This window comes from Bos grunniens, chromosome 11 (genome assembly GCF_055505025.1).
Source record: "Bos grunniens cultivar Pamir isolate PY7600 chromosome 11, Bosgru_T2T1.0, whole genome shotgun sequence".
NCBI lineage: Eukaryota > Metazoa > Chordata > Mammalia > Artiodactyla > Bovidae > Bos > Bos grunniens.
Genome location: NC_141175.1, coordinates 13,633,516 through 13,653,010, shown reverse-complemented (window position 1 = coordinate 13,653,010; position 19,495 = coordinate 13,633,516). Strand labels below are relative to the sequence as shown.

Here is a 19,495-nt window from a genome sequence, read left to right as displayed (position 1 = left end):
TGTTTTATCATTTCCAATTTGTTGGTAACCTTATTCAATGAGTTTTTTTTTAATTTCGGATCTTGTTTTTTTTTTCCGGGAATGTCCCTATGGTTTAATGGTTTCTGGTTTTTTATGTGATTACCTCCTTGATCTTTATTTTAAGCAGATCTTCTTATATATTCTTGAGCATAACTTTAATTACTTTAAAAATCTTGGGCTGCTAAATCTGAGTCTGGAGAGACATATTTTCATGTTTCTTTTTCTAGTATTTTGGGATTATATATTAGACACTTTAAATGCTTAAACTATAGAGATTATGTTATGGTCTTCTGAGTATTGAACTTTAAAAAAAAAAAAAGTTAATTCGGTCAAACTCTATACTCTGTCATTCCTGTGGTGAGCAGCAGATAAAATTTCTGTTCCCTTCTTTTAGCCTTTTTTTTGGGACCCCAGTTGCTCCGCAACTTACTGCTCCTTTCTTTGCTTTTCGTTTGTCAGAACTCCTCGAAAGTAATCAAGTTCATGGTGACCTGAATTGCTGAATCCAGTGGTCAGTCTGAGTTTTCATCTTACTTAATGTGTCAGGAGCATTTAATACAGATAATTACTTCCTCCTCCTTAAATACCACTCTTTGACTTAGCCTTCAGAATATCTCAAATTTACCATGTCCAAAAAAGATGTCATTATTTCATCCCTCACCCTTAAAATACTCTGCTTACCTGTCTTTACCATCTCAGTTTATGGGCATCTTGTCCTAGTAGTTACTTTGACCAAGAATTTTACTCTCTTATTTTTTCACACACCAAATCCTGTCTGTCAAGAAATTCTGTCTATTTTTAAAGCATACCTAAAAGCTGACCATTTCTTACCACCTAGATTACGTTAACTTCATCCGAATCATTGTTTTTACTTGGATTATTGGAATGTCTTTTTCACACATCTCTATTTCTATTTTTGTGACCTTTTGATATATTATATTCTTAATATAGCAGCCTAGTGTCAAATTGCATCATTTTTCTGCTCAAATTCTCTAATCCTGTTTTACTCCATAAAATCCTGAGTCCATGTAGTGGGTTATATGACCCTATCTGATCTGCTGCCTATTGTAAACTAACTCCTCTTACTTCTTGCTTCCTCTGCTCTAACCATGCTCTTAGGGCCTTTGCTATTAACTGTTCCTTTTACTTCAGATGCTCCTCCCTGGATTCCACTGGCTATTATTCACCTCCTTCAAGTCCTCAGGTCTTCGGTTAGATTTCTTAGCAACTCCTCACCACCCCCATTTAACACTGCAGTTTGCCCAGTTATCGACTGGTACTGCCAATTCCCTCTCTGTTGATAAAAAAGTGTTTTTTAATTTTTTTACATACAAGGGTGTTAGCTTCTAATATACTGCAAAGTATACTTTGTTTTTGGTTTATTAAGTGTTTTTAGTGTTAGAAACCTCCTAAGGCAATATTTCTGATCTCTTCACTGATACCCCAAACATCTTGAACATAGTTCTCCAAAAAATTTATGAATTTTATTTCATGTAACATTGAAATTCCATTATACAAGATTATAATATTATATGTGGATTTACCCAAATATACTTTTCTGTAGCAGTAAGTATTTTAGTTCCAGTGTGTCCAAGTTAGGCCTTTTGGTTATAGTTAGAAAAAGGTAACAAGCAGAACAGGAATTTCTTTTCAGCGTTATCTTAAGACACAAAGTAAACCTGGGTCCCAGATCTTCACTGTGACAGGAGCAAAGGATTATAGGATTATCATCTAGAACTTGGCTTTTGAGTCACAGTACATGGATCTTACCATTGACTAGCTTTAGGACTTTGAGCAAGCTCCTTCAACTCTCTGAGCCTCAGTTTACTCAGCTTTGAAATGGCAGTGATAGAATCTTCCTGAGAGCATTATTGTGACAGTAGATGAGAAACTATATAACGTACTTGGAAGAGTTCCTGGCACATACATGTTCTTCATTCATTTTAGCTATTGGGAGGGATATCACTGGGACAGAAAAAAACACTTAAGTCATGCAATCAGAACAGCATTTTTGATTATTTAGTGGTTAGCTTCAGGGAAAGAATGCTTCAGAAAGAAAACCAATTTGCAAGCATTATTTTACAAGTTTAAAGAGTGGGTAGAAATGATTCTTAGTAGTTTCTAGAGTAAGCATTTGCCAGCAATTTAATTGTATATTTTTTAGTATAAATTTGTATATAAAAAATTCTTAAACAGGATTCTGTTTCTTTTATCTTAGTGAATATAAATAAGATTACCCTGATCTTGCTTTACCTTGAGGACGTATATTATACAACTTTTGATTCAAAGATTGCATAAGTTTACAGGAATATTTTTTCTGTGGTTTGATCTAGAATAATGTATCTAATGAGGCTAACAAATGCTAGCCAAAAATATAATGTATGCCTAAGACTTAGGCTGATAGACTATTCTAGACTCATTGCTAAAGTTACAAGCTAAACATAGGCTGAGTTGTCAATATTTTCTTTGCGAAAAGTTGAAGTTTATATGTGGAAGATGGGAGGACAGCAGGGAATTCCTAAAAATAATCTCTCATTTTTCTCCTTATTTGGATGTCTTGAGGGTAGGTGTGAGGGGTAGTCAGTTGAAGGCAGAAGAGAGAGAGTATGAAGAATTTGAACAGTTTTTTTCCTGTCTTAGCGCACTTAGGACACTCTTAATTCTCATTCATTCTAACATAATCTAAGTTTGTTAATTTCCGCTTTTACATTCTTTGCTTCAAAAATTCATAGCAGCTGCCACTAACTGAGGCCCTCTTGCGGCAATCATTGGACTAGCTACATTTTCTGTTTCGTAATTTCCATCAGATCAGATCAGTCGCTCAGTCGTGTCCGACTCTTTGCGACCCCATGAATCACAGCACGCCAGGCCTCCCTGTCTATCACCAACTCCTGGAGTTCACTGAGACTCACGTCCATCGAGTCAATGATGCCATCCAGCCATCTCATCCTCTGTCATCCCCTTCTCCTCTTGCCCTCAATCCCTCCCAGCATCAGAGTCTTTTCCAGTGAGTCAACTCTTCGCATGAGGTGGCCAAAGTACTGGAGTTTCAGCTTCAGCATCATTCCTTCCAAAGAAATCCCAGGGCTGATCTCCTTCAGAATGGACTGGTTGGATCTCCTTGCAGTCCAAGGGACTCTCAAGAGTCTTCTCCAACACCACAGTTCAAAAGCATCAATTCTTTGGTGCTCAGCCTTCTTCACAGTCCAACTCTCACATCCATACATGACCACAGGAAAAACCATAGCCTTGACTAGGCGAACCTTTGTTGGCAAAGTAATGTCTCTGCTTTTGAATATGCTATCTAGGTTGGTCATAACTTTCCTTCCAAGGAGTAAGCGTCTTTTAATTTCATGGCTGCAGTCACCATCTGCAGTGATTTTGGAGCCCCCCAAAATAAAGTCTGACACTGTTTCCACTGTTTCCCCATCTATTTCCCATGAAGTGATGGGACTGGATACCATGATCTTTGTTTTCTGAGTGTTGAGCTTTAAGCCAACTTTTTCACTCTCCACTTTCACCTTCATCAAGAGGCTTTTTAGTTGCTCTTCACTTTCTGCTATAAGGGTGGTGTCATCTGCATATCTGAGGTTATTGATATTTCTCCCGGCAATCTTGATTTCTTCCAGTCCAGCGTTTCTCATTATGTACTCTGCATATAAGTTAAATAAGCAGGGAGACAATATACAGCCTTGACGAACTCCTTTTCCTATTGGGAACCAGTCTGTTGTTCCATGTCCAGTTCTAACTGTTGCTTCCTGACCTGCATACAAATTTCTCAAGAGGCAGATCAGGTGGTCTGGTATTCCCATCTCTTTCAGAATTTTCCATAGTTTATTGTGATCCACACAGTCAAAGGCTTTGGCATAGTCAATAAAGCAGAAATAGATGCTTTTCTGGAACTCTCTTGCTCTTTCCATGATCCAGCGGATGTTGGCAATTTGATCTCTGGTTCCTCTGCCTTTTCTAAAACCAGCTTGAACATCAGGAAGTTCACGGTTCATATATTGCTGAAGCCTGGCTTGGAGAATTTTGAGCATTACTTTACTAGTGTGTGAGCTGAGTGCAATTGTGCGGCAGTTTGAGCATTCTTTGGCATTGCCTTTCTTAGGGATTGGAATGAAAACTGCCCTTTTCCAGTCCTGTGGCCACTGCTGAGTTTTCCAAATTTGCTGGCATATTGAGTGCAGCACTTTCACAGCATCATCTTTCAGGATTTGAAATAGCTCAACTGGAATTCTATCACCTCCACTAGCTTTGTTCGTAGTGATGCTTTCCAAGGCCCACTTGACTTCACATTCCAGGATGTCTGGCTCTAGGTCAGTGATCACACCATCGTGATTATCTGGGTCGTGAAGATCTTTTTTGTACAGTTCTTCTGTGTATTCTTGCCATCTCTTCTTAATATCTTCTGCTTCTGTTAGGTCCATACCATTTCTGTCCTTTATCAAGCCCATCTTTGCATGAAATGTTCCTTTGGAATCTCTGATTTTCTTGAAGAGATCTCTAGTCTTTCCCATTCTGTTGTTTTCCTCTCTTTCTTTGCATAGATCGCTGAAGAAGGCTTTCTTATCTCTTCTTGCTATTCTTTAGAACTCTGCATTCAGATGTTTATATCTTTCCTTTTCTCCTTTGGTTTTCACTTCTCTCCTTTTCACAGCTATTTGTAAGGCCTCCTCAGACAGCCATTTTGCTTTTTTTGCATTTCTTTTCCATGGGGATGGTCTTGATCCCTGTCTCCTGTACAATGTCACTAACCTCATTCCATAGTTCATCAGGCACTCTATCTATCAGATCTAGGCCCTTAAATCTATTTCTCACTTCCACTATATAATCATAAGGGATTTGATTTAGGTCATACCTGAATGGTCTAGTGGTTTTCCGTACTTTCTTCAATTTCAGTCAGAATTTGGCAATAAGGAGTTCATGGTCTGAGCCACAGTCAGCTCCTGGTCTTGTTTTTGTTGACTTTATACAGCTTCTCCATCTTTGGCTGCAAAGAATATAATCAATCTGATTTTGGTGTTGACCATCTGGTGATGTCCATGTATAGAGTCTTCTCTTGTGTTGTTGGAAGAGGGTGTTTGTTATGACCAGTGCATTTTCTTGGCAAAACTCTATTAGTCTTTGCCCTGCTTCATTGCGTATTCCAAGGCCAAATTTGCCTGGTACTCCAGGTGTTTCTTGACTTCCTACTTTTGCATTCCAGTCCCCTATAATGAAAAGGACATCTTTTTGGGGTGTTAGTTCTAAAAGGTCTGTAGGTCTTCATAGAACCGTTCAACTTCAGCTTCTTTGGCATTACTGGTTGGGGCACAGACTTGGATTACTGTGATATTGAATGGTTTGCCTTGGAAACGAACAGAGATCATTGTGTTGTTTTTGAGATCGCATCCAGGTACTGCATTTTGGACTCTCTTGTTGACCATGATGGCTACTCCATTTCTTCTGAGGGATTCCTGCCCGCAGTAGTAGATATAATGGTCATCTGAGTTAAATTCAGCAATTCCAGTCCATTTTAGTTCGCTGATTCCTAGAATGTCAACATTCACCCTGGCCATCTCTTATTTGACCACTTCCAATCTGCCTTGATTCATGGACCTGACGTTCCAGGTTCCTATGCAATATTGTTCTTTACAGCATCGGACCTTGCTTCTATCACCAGTCACATCCACAGCTGGGTATTCTTTTTGCTTTGGCTCCATCCCTTCAGTCTTTCTGGAGTTATTTCTTCACTGATCCAGTAGCATATTGGGCACCTACTGACCTGGGGAGTTCCTCTTTCAGTATCCTGTCATTTTGCCTTTTCATACTGTTCATGGGGTTCTCAAGGCAAGAATACTAAGTGGTTTGCCATTCCCTTCTCCAGTGGACCACATTCTGGACCAATTTCCATAGTGATCCATATTCCATAGTGAGGATAGTGTTTATATTTTATAGATCCAAAGATGTAAAATAGATTTTATGGGATGTCATTTGAACAAGTTTTATACCATAAGCCTTCTAAGACTGTTAGCCAAGGTTCTTCCCATAGAAATGTACTTATTTTGTCTTTCTTTCTATAAGAGAATTTTGGGGATTTAAGTCAAATTAAACATAATTTGAAATTTTAACCTCTTTGCAGTTTTCATTAGACAGAAAAGGAAACACTGCTACAGACAAAATTTCTTAAATATTCAATATGTAGTTTCTGGTTTTTGCCATAAGTATGGGGAAACATGGAGAAGGAAATGGCAACCCACTCCAGTATTCTTGCCTGGAAAATTCCATGGACAGAGGAGCCCGGAGAGCTACAGTCCATGGGGTCGCAAAAGAGTCTAACACATCTTAGCTACTAAACAGCTTGGAAAAACAGTTATAGAAACGTTATTAAAAATGCATGTTTAAAAATTTATTCTTTTTCCTTTCCCTAAAATTATCTGGTGACTCAGTAGCTCCTTTTTAGCCTGGAACCCTTCCCAACTGTGGGAATTCCTATATTAAGATGGCATCATATTAGAGAAGAAACTTTTAAAATTAGTGAGGAAAGAAAGAGGAAGAAATGGTCCAAAGACTAGATTTTCCAACAGTAACATAAGGTGAATAAAAGACCAACTAATCATTCTTAAATTCTTAAAATTATAGAATTACAGAATTTGCATTGCTAAAGACACTGAAAGATATAAACGTCTGAATGCAGAGTTCCAAAGAATAGCAAGAAGAGATAAGAAAGCCTTCTTCAGCGATCAATGCAAAGAAATAGAGGAAAACAACAGAATGGGAAAGACTAGAGATCTCTTCAAGAAAATCAGAGATTCCAAAGGAACATTTCATGCAAAGATGGGCTTGATAAAGGACAGAAATGGTATGGACCTAACAGAAGCAGAAGATATTAAGAAGAGATGGCAAGAATACACGGAAGAACTGTACAAAAAAGATCTTCACGACCCAGATAATCACGATGGTGTGATCACTGACCTAGAGCCAGACATCCTGGAATGTGAAGTCAAGTGGGCCTTGGAAAGCATCACTACGAACAAAGCTAGTGGAGGTGATAGAATTCCAGTTGAGCTATTTCAAATCCTGAAAGATGATGCTGTGAAAGTGCTGCACTCAATATGCCAGCAAATTTGGAAAACTCAGTAGTGGCCACAGGACTGGAAAAGGTCAGTTTTCATTCTAATCCCTAAGAAAGGCAATGCAAAAGAATGCTCAAACTACTGCACAATTGCACTCATCTCACACACTAGTAAAGTAATGCTCAAAATTGTCCAAGCCAGGCTTCAGCAATATGAAGAATATGAACCATGAACTTCCTGATGTTCAAGCTGGTTTTAGAAAAGGCAGAGGAACCAGAGATCAAATTGCCAACATCTGCTGGATCATAGAAAGAGCAAGAGAGTTCCAGAAAAGCATCTATTTCTACTTTATTGACTATGCCAAAGCCTTTGACTGTGTGGATCACAGTAAACTGGAAAATTCTGAGAGAGATGGGAATACCAGACCACCTGATCTGCCTCTTGAGAAATTTGTATGCAGGTCAGGAAGCAACAGTTAGAACTGGACATGGAACAACAGACTGGTTCCCAATAGGAAAAGGAGTTCGTCAAGGCTGTATATTGTCTCCCTGCTTATTTAACTTATATGCAAAGTACATCATGAGAAATTCTGGACTGGAAGAAACACAAGCTGGAATCAAGATTGCCGGGAGAAATATCAATAACCTCAGATGTGCAGATGCCACCACCCTTATAGCAGAAAGTGAAGAGCAACTAAAAAGCCTCTTGATGAAGGTGAAAATGGAGAGTGAAAAAGTTGGCTTAAAGCTCAACATTCAGAAAACGAAGATCATGGCATCCGGCCCCATCACTTTATGGGAAATAGATGGGGAAACAGTGTCAGACTTTATTTTGGGGGGCTCCAAAATCACTGCAGATGGTGACTGCAGCCATGAAATTAAAAGACGCTTACTCCTTGGAAGGAAAGTTATGACCAACCTAGATAGCATATTCAAAAGCAGAGACATTACTTTGCCAACAAAGGTCCGTCTAGTCAAGGCTATGGTTTTTCCTGTGGCCATGTATGGATGTGAGAGTTGGACTGTGAAGAAGGCTGAGCGCCGAAGAATTGATGCTTTTGAACTGTGGTGTTGGAGAAGACTCTTGAGAGTCCCTTGGACTGCAAGGAGATCCAACCAGTCCATTCTGAAGGAGATCAGCCCTGGGATTTCTTTGGAAGGAATGATGCTAAAGCTGAAACTCCAGTACTTTGACCACCTCATGCGAAGAGTTGACTAATTGGAAAAGAGTCTGATGCTGGGAGGGATTAGGGGCAGGAGGAGAAGGGGACGACAGAGGATGAGATGGCTGGATGGCATCACTGACTCGATGGATGTGAGTCTCAGTAAACTCCAAGAGTTGGTGATGGACAGGGAGGCCTGGCGTGCTGCAATTCGTGGGGTCGTAAAGAGTTGGACACGATTGAGCAACTGATCTGATCTGAAATACACTGTAGGGGTCTTAAAATGTTTTATAAATTTATTATTTTATAAATGAAGAAGCTAATGTCTGAAAGACTAATTGATGTGTCCAGTGTTCATAGACAAGTAATTAGTATAACCATCCATGTTGGAAACCCAAGCTTCTGTCTGTGCATGTACTTGCTGTCTGTGTGTGTGCATGCGCATCTGTGCGTGCATTCAGTCACATCTGACTCTTTGTGACCCCAGGGACTGTGGCCTACTAGTTTCCTCTGTCCATGTAATTTTCCAACCAAGAATAGTGGAATGGGTTGCAATTTCCTACTCCAGGGAATCTTCCCAACCCAGGGAGCAAACCCAAGTCTCTTGCATTGGCAGGCAGATTCTTTACCACTGTGCTGCCTGGGAAGCCTGTGTGTATGTATTCGTGGGCATACTCACCCATATGCAGTATTTCACTGTACCTCTCAAGATAGAAAATGATTTCTGTGCTAGAACTCTTGAACTGCTAGATCAGGACCCACAGGTTACTGAACTATTCCTGAGATGTATGATAACTTGGTTAAGATGGTACTACTAGGTTTCTCTTTTGTAAAAGTAGATTTTTCTTTTTGTATTTAACAAATCATCTTGACTCCATATTTATCTGACTTCCAATGGACAGGATTGCTCTGGTCACTATTACTCAAAGGGGAGTTCAAGGTGAAGTGCAGGGGTTGTTAACGTTTATATAGTTTCTGGGGAAAAAAATTTTTAAGGTAATAAGTTATGTTGATCTTTGAACTATTTTAGAAAGAAATTAAGTAATGTTTTAGAGAATAATTTAAGCAAAAACAAAAGTAAATCCTTTGACCAATCTAAGCAGAATATTTGAAAGTTAAAAATCATAATTGCAAATTTAGAATGAACATATGTCATAGTTTTAATATAATTCATTAAGTAATGAGGGAACCAGTAAGATGGTAAAACTGGTTCCAAGTATTTGAGGAACTTGAATTTATATAGTCTTTTCTTAGGAAAAAAATATTAGAACAAGATTGTTGGGATAGAAACAAAACTGTTTAATGTACTGTAGGTAATCTTTGGGTTATCTTTTCTGTTGTACAGAAATTATTTGTTTAGCTATTGGTCACAAACCTAGAGGTTAATATGTAATTTCACAGAGTCTGGGTCCTTTAATTAATAGTAAGTAATTAAGTCATTTGTTCATCTTGAAAATTTAATAATCCTTTGTACATGTTAAAACAGTCAGCACATCTGATCTGTGGGTCAAATCTGGCCTGACTGGTTTGTATAAAAAAGTTTTGAAACATAGTCATGCTCACTGTCTATGACTGCTCTTGTACCGTAATGGTAGAGTTGAGGAGTTGCAGCAGAGACTACTGGCCCACATAGACTAAAATATTTACTGTTTGGCCCTTTACAGAAAAGTTTACCAACTACTTAATTAAACAGTGCTTCAGGATGCTGTTGAAAGGACCTGTTGCTACTATGTTAGCCTTCTAGGATTGGGGTAGTTTTTCTTAAGAATCCAAATAAACATTAAGAAGATGGTAATATCTGCTCTCTGCCTGATATTTCTAATGAACCTCTTATTGCCCTCCCTGCCTGATATTTCTAATGAACCTCTTATTGCCCTCCCCCTTCTGTATCTTTACTTCATGCATGTGTATCTTTCTCTTTGGTGTTGCTGCCTTTCTGTTCTAGTTTTCTCTCTTTATTTTCCTACAGTTCTGTCTTTTCATCCTGCTCTGTATTTCACTCTTTTTTTCCTCCTCCTTAAACTGACTGTAATATGGAATATTAATGTATGTAAATATTGTACTGGTAAAATTTTATATTCCCTACTCTTAATTTTTTTTAGATCAGTTTAAAATGTTATGTGCTTACCTCAAGATAAACCCAAAATACAAAACAATTTCAGTTATCAAAAATTTTGTGAACTCCATTGATCTCTTTTCTGTCATTTACCTCTCCTCCCACCACTTGTAGCTTTCAGTTGGAAGAAAAGTTACCTATTCTGTTATCACTAGGCCAAAGGATTTGGTGGTAGGGGCATGGAGATAAGACATTCTTAGTTTTAAACTGTATGTTTTAGATTATTTCTAAAACATTTTTAATATACAGTTTTATATAGGAAACCTTGAGCAAAATTTTAACATAACTGGGAAGCTACCGAACAGTTAACTTTTTAAGTTAACTTACTAAATATTGGTAGTTGGATGTTTGATGATACAGTCTAAATACAGAAAATAAAATTGCAAAATTAGAATCCTATTCAGTAAATATCCTATTTTCTTAAGGGTTTTAAGCCTAAACATATGTTTTTCTGCTTAGAAAAGGTTACATTTAGTTTAAATATTAAAAGTAATACCTTTTTATTCTCAGATCCTATGTAAAATCAGAAGTAGTGCTCAATTTAGAAAAAATTTTTATCACTTGATAAATAATGTGTTTTCCTCTTTAAGATAAAGCAAAAGGAGAGAAAGAACAATACTGACACTTTATACGAAGTTGTATGCTTGGAAAGTGAATCAGAGAGAGAGAGGAGGAAAACTACAGCCAGTCCCTCCATTCGACTGCCACAGTCAGGATCTCAGAGTTCAATGATACCTTCTCCTCCAGAAGATGATGAAGAGGAAGGTAAATTGTAGGGAGAACTTAATTTCTATTTTGGGTGGTGTACACAGACCATTACAGTTTTATCAGGGAAGTGATAAAGTGACATAGTGTTTTGAATACTTTTAATAAATGTTTATGAGAGTCTATGCAAAGGACTATGGGAGATAAAAAATGATTGCCATTGGACTTTCTTTGAGGTAATTATAGCCAAGTTAGAAAAAATGAGATTTATAATTAGTGCTTTTTTTAAAAAGAATCAGTCTCTGCTAGCTTAGTGAATTAATACAGCACATTTTTAGAGCAAATTTGACACAGCTTCTGCCTAAATAAATGTTTCCATCTCAACTGATTTATACATTATTGGATTTTCACACTGATAAATACTAGGAATCAACCAGTTCTTTTTTTTTTTTCCTCCTCTCTCTTTTTCATGATTATGTCTGTGAATTGTTCTGTCAGTTCTGTGTCAGAGTGAGAAATGGAGGGAAGGAATACAGGAAAAATGAAAGTTTGGAAGGCATTTTGTACCAGAGCTTTATTTTTAAGGGCAAAACCAAGCTGATTATGAAAAGTCGTAAGAGGTATCCATCTATGTGAGGTTCACAGGGAGTGTTCTGGAAATTCATAGGAGAGAATTCAGTTTTCATTGTGGAGTATGTGGTGGAGCACCGTGACTCTTTTTTTAGCTGGAACTTTCAAAGTGCAGGGAGAATTCAGAGATAAATGTGCTGGTTTGGACACTTCTGGCTAAAAAAAGTACATTAACAGAAGCATCAGGGTGATAGGAATGTTTGATTGGGGTAGAAGAAATATGTGTCCATGATTATATGTACTTTTTCCAAGTTTAGAGCAAGTGCTGACTTCCCAATTCCTGTTCTTCCCCATAACTTCTACTTTTCCTATAACTAATCAACTTAGGATCATTTATTGGCAATGTTAATGGCCACCAGTTGCTAGATGCTTAGTGTGGTAGACAGACACTTTGTTTATGAAGTAAGATAATACTTTGTTTATATAATCCACACAAATTCCTGAAAAATAAGACTTATTTTGAACATAAGGAAAGTGAGTTTGCCTAATGTCGCAATATTTAGAAATTGGCAGGGAGGATTTTAATCCAGGTTTGTGAATTAGCAGTCTGAGCTCTATTGTGTTATCATCTATGAGCATGCATTCACATAAAGCATTTTGAAGTGCAAAGAAGGCACAAATGTTTTTGAAAAGTTAGTATACAGTTTAGAGTCTCCTGCAGAGACAATTTAAGTCATGTTTTAAGTCCAGGAAGGGTCAATTTGTTCCTCCTGTTTGAAATTGACCATATAACTGGTTCTGGAGACTTGCAGTTTTCCTTTGTGTCAACATTGCTTAAGATGCAGAGCAAATAAAAATTTACAGAACTTTCCTCCCTTTAAGACTTGGCAAAAGTTCAGAAAGACACACCATTTATTGTGAAACCAGAGACTGTTCAAATCTCCATATTATAGGTGTTAAAGGATATCTACCAGTTAAAAAGAAATTTGGGCCCAGCTAATAGATAACATCAAGACTGAGATGTAGTTCTAGTCTATAATAGGCACGGTGTTTTTAATATAATTGAGGGGATTCAGAAGGCCTCTGCTGACAGCACTTAACTGGGGAGAGAGAAGGACTAAGGGCAGGTGGCAGTCCATGGGAGAATCAGGATCATTAGAACAGAAGCTCTGTAAAGGAAGAGAGTGTGTCCCTTTCTGTTCCATGTTGTTTCCGTGGTGTGTAGTCCAATTCCTGGTATATAATAAATGCTCAGTAAATATTAGCAAGATGAGTAGCCTTCCTAGATCCATTTCCATAGTGAAAAGTTAATGACGAGACTGCAGCCATACCATCTCTTCATTCTGTCTAATCCAGTGTACAAACCAGGGAACTTGGTCCTGTTGTGATGTTTGCTCCCTGAAAAGAAATGGCTATAGTCCTCTAAAGAGCCTCCTTATCCATTGGCCATTTGTGCTTACAGGGCAGGAAGCCAGCAGTTATAAAGGGGAGGTGTTCAGAGGCAACATTCTGAACACATCCAAACAATAAAAGAGAATTTTGTAAGATAAGTCTTCCTAATCTCTTTAAAGGAATTATCTCTTGTAAATTTTAATACATTTTAAAATAGCTGCCATCACCCAAAGACATTGTGTTATATTGACATTTTTAATGAGTGGAGAATTACTTGAGGCATTTAGAGTACGGCCAGCTCTGGAAAGTAGTGAAGCAGAGGGACATTATGTCAGTGCCCTTGAGCCTTTCTCTTTTCCTTATTCATCTGCGGAGGTCTCACTTATATTCGGCCTGTCTTCTTCCCGAACTCATTGTGAAAACTGCTGATAATGTTCAAGATATTATAATGTAAATAAATTTAGTAATAAATATCCTGGATTTCTGAACCTTTAAAATCAGTACAGATATACTATCACTAAAGGGATGCCAATTCATGATATAATCATCAAGCGATGTTAAGATCCAAACTTTTTTTTTTTTTTAAGATACAAAGTTTTTAAAGGCAGGTTAAACAAAAACATTTAGAAACAGCATTGATTGAGTTGACATGGAAACAAGTACTGTTTTACCCAACTAGTGCAAATGTCAGTTGGAAAAACCATTTTGGGAGGCAGTTGGTCATAAGTTTCAGAATCCTTAAAAGCATACATTTTTTTTTAACTCAGGAAGTTCCCTTCTGGGCATATACCCAATAAAAAACAATGAGATCTGTTCATCCTAATACTATTTGTAGCAAAAAGTTGAAAACTCCCTAAGTGTCCAACAAAAAAGATTAAGTAAATCTTATTTTCCCACTACTTTCATTACTTTTTTCATTTCTCTCACATTCCTTTATTATCATTATCACTTTTTTTCATTGTCTTTAAATCTTATAATCCTTAAATTTGTATTCAGATTTACATTTCCTAATTACTTGAACAAAGTTTGAAATGATTCATCTTGGTCCTTTTTAGAAAGTATTTTTATGCTTTCTATTAATCCATGCCAGTATAGAAAATTTAGAAAGTCATAAAAACATAAAAGAGGAAAGAAAAAATCATAGCTCTATAAGATTTAGTTCTTATTTTAATTTTATGTGCACTTAATATTTTGCCAAATCATTATGTTAAAAAGTGTCAACACAAGTTTGGATTGTAAACGTATATCAAAGTTTATTCAAATACTCTCTGCTTTTCTATTTTGGAAGCTTATGCATGTGTGTTTTGTGCTTTTAGCTGTTATACGTAAGACTGCTATATATTTTCATGTGTGACATTGTTTGCTGTGAAACAGGTAAGAGAACATACCATACTTTGAGTCCTATCATTTTATAGTCGTATGGCTCTTTTTTCAGTTGACATTATATAGGCATATATAAAAAGCAAGAGAATTAAAGAGTTTCAGCAACATTCCACCTAGGGCCATTTTTACTTTTCTTGTATTTATGACTATATGCTTAGAGAGAAGTTATGATACTGTGCTCCCAATGAAATCTTTCAAATTTGGCTGTTACATTTCCAGGTCATTCTTCTGGCTAGCATAGCTACCTCTATTATCCTTTTTTGTGTGTTTTGTTTATTAAAGATAACGATGAGCCTCTCTTGAGTGGATCTGGTGATGTATCCAAAGAATGTGCAGAAAAAATTCTTGAAACATGGGGAGAACTGCTGTCTAAATGGTAAGTTGTGATAGAATAGTTCTCCTTTCCAGTTCTTATGTTATGGGTAGGGAATTTTGCCAAACATTTTTCAGTTTTGGAGCTGATAATAAAAACCTAAGTATGAGGTTCACATTCGAGAATCTCTGTTGGTAGAGGTTTATAAGGGTAATGAAGTCGTGAAGATCTGAAATCAGCTTTCAAAATATCAGAAACCTAGTAAGCTTTCAGTGCTGCAGAAATATTTATGCAAACATGGAATCCATGGAGAAAATAAATAAGGAAAGAAGTCACTTATATTGAAGTGGGTAGGAATTGTTGATTGGTTAAGATAATACACAGTAGTTAAGGCAATACACAGTAATCAGGAAAGCTTAGAAGATACTCACACAATGCATAGAACCATGATAGAGACTGCAGTGGGATTTTTCCCTATCTCTGTTATATGCCTCAAGTGACAGAGCAGAATGTTATAAACATGGTATATATTTATTGCTCTACCAATTAGTAACACTTGTAAAATTCAGGAATTTCTCATCAGCTCAAGAGACAGTTTGATGACAGTGTTAAGAAATATCCTATAGACTGTCTAAAAAGAGTACACTTGCTTCAGGTAATCTATTAGTGAAATCAGAGACATTCTGGTAAATCAGGTTGGTGAGACGTTTATGTCGTTTACTTTTCCCACTGTGTAGGATGCCAGTATATGCTGAAAAGAGCTGAACTTGAAAATGATCTGAGCAGTTTTCTGTTTCTGACTTTCTGGTTCTTAGGGTTATCATACCAACTCCCCATGGACCTGCTACTTGGAGTCTGATTTTTCTCTAAAGTTTTAACTATTGAAACCTTCACTCTGCTCTTAGTAAAATTGTGTCTCAGCATTAAAAACAAACGTCATGCCCTTAAGGGCTGGGACTATAATGGGCATCATCTGCTTCTAGCACTCTCACAAAGCTTTACACTTTCGGTAAAACACTCTCCAATTGGGAAATGTCAAATGTGTACAGGAGGAGAATGCAAACCAAAGCATGGTTTGTCTTTACACAAGTGGTTTTAATAAATGACATCTGCAGAAGCCCCCCCAGGGGAATAGTTCTCTTTTATTTTTTTACATTCCTTCAGCAATCAGGAGACAAACCTGCTGATGCTCTCATCACAATATATTTTCAGTTCAGTGAATTTGGAGTGTTTGGACTGCTGCTGGCAGAAATTTCATCTGTATAAAAAGATTTCTGCTCTAAAATAGAAACGTAATTGAGTCTTGACATGGGTTATATAATAGTGTATGTAAAATTATATAGATACAGCATTTAGACTCTAAATGCTCTAAGTTTTATAAAATGAACCCACCAGCGTTTTATACAATTGCTTGGAATTTGTTTAGTTATCAGGCTTTTGTTTATCCATTTTGTTATTCTTTTGATAAAATGATATCCTTATCGTACTCCTTCAAATACGTTAACTAACTTTCCATCTGTCTCACCTATCTTCAGGATGTTTATAACTGTTTTTTTTTTGCTGATTTCAGTCATGTGTTTAGAAATAATAATATTTCTTCAATTTATTTTGTCATTATTTTTTCATCATTATTATATGTGTTTTACGATAGGAATCATCACCGTGTCATGGAATTTTAGAGCCTGGTAGACCTGGCTTCAGGTCCTACCTCTCCTGTTTCTAAACTGTATGATCTTGGGCAGGTCACTTAACTCTTGAGAATCTGTCTTCATTTGCAAAATATAAGTCTGTAGAACCACCATGCAGGATTATTGTAGATTAAGAATAATAGATGTTGCAATGGTAGTAATCATAGTAAGAAGTAATAGATTTACTCTGTGCCCAGTACTGTGCTAAGTTATGTGCTCTATTTCAACTATAATAACCTTATAAAATAGTATCCATTTTTATAGATGAGGAAACTGGCTTAGAGATTAAGTCAACAATTCTAGTTAGTAAACAGCAGGCTCAGAATTTTTAACATATTCAGGTCTGATTCCAAAACTGATTTAACTCTACATTAGATTTTAGTGTCAGTGTTTATAATAAATATACCTTTGTGCTCTAATTCTCCAGGTTCATTTTGATAAGAATTTTAGTGGTTAAGAGAACTAATGTCAGTAATAGTTGGCTGAGTTATCATCAGTGACAAAATTATTCTGAAAATGATTTTACCAATATAAATCAAGCTTGTGTTATCAAATAATTCTTGGGTTAGTTTTTTTTTTAAGAGCCAAATATAAATATTTTAGGTTTTGTGGTCAATAGACTCTGTTGCACCTACTCACCTCTACTGTTGCAGTGTGAAAGCAGCCATAGACAATACATAAATAAAAATGGCTTGTGTTTCAGTAAGAGTTGGTTTACAGAAACACATGGTGAGCCAGATTTGTCCCATAGGCCATAGTGTGCCAATCCTTGGATTAGATAATGGAACTACTTTAGTCCTTTCTACTTCCAACTCTTCAACTTATATATATATATATATGTGTGTGTGTGTGTGTGTGTGTGTGTGTATATATATATTTTTTTTTTTTCCCCCAAGCAAAGCCAAAACTGTGTTAAACTGTCTATAGCTCTTGTATTAAGGTGCTAGCATCATCACAGAATTAATAACTTTTAATAACTTTTAAATGTACTGTGTTTCATTCTGCTGGAGTTCTGGGAGAATTTTGAGAGAAGTCTCAAGACCTTTCTGTACAATATTTTGATAGTGGTCATTTTGTACCAGTGAGTGAAGTCGCTCAGTCATGTCCAACTCTTTGTGACCCCATGGATGGTAGCCTACCAGGCTCTTCTGTCCATGGAATTTTCCAGGCAAGAGTACTGGAGTGGGTTGCCATTTCCTTCTCCAGAAGATCTTCCCGACCCAGGGATCGAACCCACATCTCCCTCATTGTAGGCAGACGCTTTACTGTCTGAGCCACCAGGGAAGTCCTGGTAACTTGTGCTTAAATCTGATAGCCACAGAAATTCCTCCATGTCAGAATCTTGCTTTATTGACTCAGTAATGGTGGCTCTCAAATCACAAAGCACCTGTGATGTAACAGATAGAGCATTCATTGAGCTTGAGTCTACCTCAGTCTCTTAATCAACTTCCCTGAACTTCTTTCTCCATCTGTAGAACTGGAGATACTACCACATACCTCAAATGGTTGTTGTGAGGATCGAATAAAATTAAATGCAAAAGCACTTTGTAAGTTAATACCAACACTTCTAAAAATTCTTTTTCAAGATGTTTTATTTCCCCCAGTAAAAGTATTTTAGGGAATTCCCTGGCGGTCCGATGATTAGGACTTCGGGCTTCCACTGCAGGGGGCAATGGGTTTGATTCCTGGTCTGGGAACACTTGCCTGGAGAATTCCATGAACAGAAGAGCCCAGCAGGCTGCAGTCCACGAGGTCACAAAGAGTTGGCCACAACTAAGTGACTTTCATCATCATCTGAAAAATAAGATCCTGCATGCTGCAACCCCCCACCAAAGAGATGTCTTATTCCCCCCATTTTGTAGATGAAATAAATGAAGCTCCAACACTTTAGTAACTTGTTTTGACAATATAATAATACAGTAGAAACTTTTATCCATCATAGTTATTAAAAATTTATTTAAAGCACCATAAAAACTGCTGAAAGCATTTATTTTTATATTTATTCTTACTTAGAACAAATCTTTACCTAAAACATAAAAATATACAGTTTACTTATTAATTTTGATGCAGAGCCGAGCTCTTATCTTTAGCTATGTGTCCACTATTGAGAATTTTGCTTTGTTTTTCTTGCACAAGTCACAACCATAAAGCTGTAGTTTCCAGTTCTGATTTTTTTTTTAATTAGACCAATAATTTAGAGATACATAAGACGCAGTCTGACTTCAGAATTTTTTTCTCCACCCAATCTTTTACAGTTATATTGGCCACGTCTAGTTCTAGGCTTTTTTCTTTATTAATGTTTTTTATTAAGTCTTTATATATCGTTTAGTTTAGCTTTCCTAAAAGTAACACTCTTTTAAAAGCTCTGTCTTTTATGCACTTACAGCTTATGGCTTTGTTTTTAGGCATCTCAACTTGAGCGTGAGGCCAAAGCAGTTGTCATCCTTAGTAAGAAGCGGTGTTCCTGAAGCTCTTCGAGGAGAAGTCTGGCAGCTCCTAGCAGGTTGTCACAACAATGACCACCTGGTAGAAAAATACCGAATTCTCATCACTAAGGTAAGGGGATGATAATTCAGCTTCAGCATTAGTTCCTTTAGAATTCTATTAATAAAAGATTATTCTGTCTATTCACTTACCAAGAATTTTATGTAATTCCTTTAACTAACATAAGAATAGAACTTTCAGACTTCTGGCTCAGTTATTTCCAGTGTTGGCACAAAGGAGAAGGCATAGGTTTTCTTCCTTCCTTTTCACCTCAGAGGCAAAAGATGGCCTCTGCCCTTTGTGTATAGGTCAGTTGTGCTGTGCTGTGTGTAAAAACTTTCCTTTATTTATTTTAATCCTTTTCACCCTTCCCAGAAATGTGCTGTTTGTAAGTAATGGCCTAGTCCTTTTTTTTTTTTTTTTTTTTTACAATTGGAAGAACATGGTTCTATCATCTTAAACCATGTTCCCTTTCAGTTCATTCCTCTAAACTGAATTCTCAATTTTTATGGTATCCCCTTCTCAAGTTGATGAATTCCTCAAGGTTTTGCAAGTGAAGCAACGCAACTATTCTTTGTATAGGCATGCAAAAATTTAATTTTC

At 36.9% G+C, this 19,495-nt stretch overlaps 1 protein-coding gene across 16 annotated transcripts in view; it reads left to right on the top strand.

The window, feature by feature from the left end:
• The window catches only part of RABGAP1 (RAB GTPase activating protein 1), a 169,408-nt gene that overhangs the window by 60,360 nt on the left and 89,553 nt on the right, over positions 1 to 19,495 (top strand). For all 16 annotated transcript variants that reach the window (XR_015136365.1, XM_086325323.1, XM_086325313.1 and 13 more), the window contains 3 exons: positions 10,948 to 11,122; positions 14,690 to 14,783; positions 18,814 to 18,964. Coding sequence is in view for 15 of the 16 variants with exons in the window: in XM_086325323.1 (XP_086181449.1) it covers positions 10,948 to 11,122; positions 14,690 to 14,783; positions 18,814 to 18,964 (420 nt within the window). In the remaining variant the exon portion in view is untranslated. The remainder of the gene's footprint in view (positions 1 to 10,947; positions 11,123 to 14,689; positions 14,784 to 18,813; positions 18,965 to 19,495) is intronic.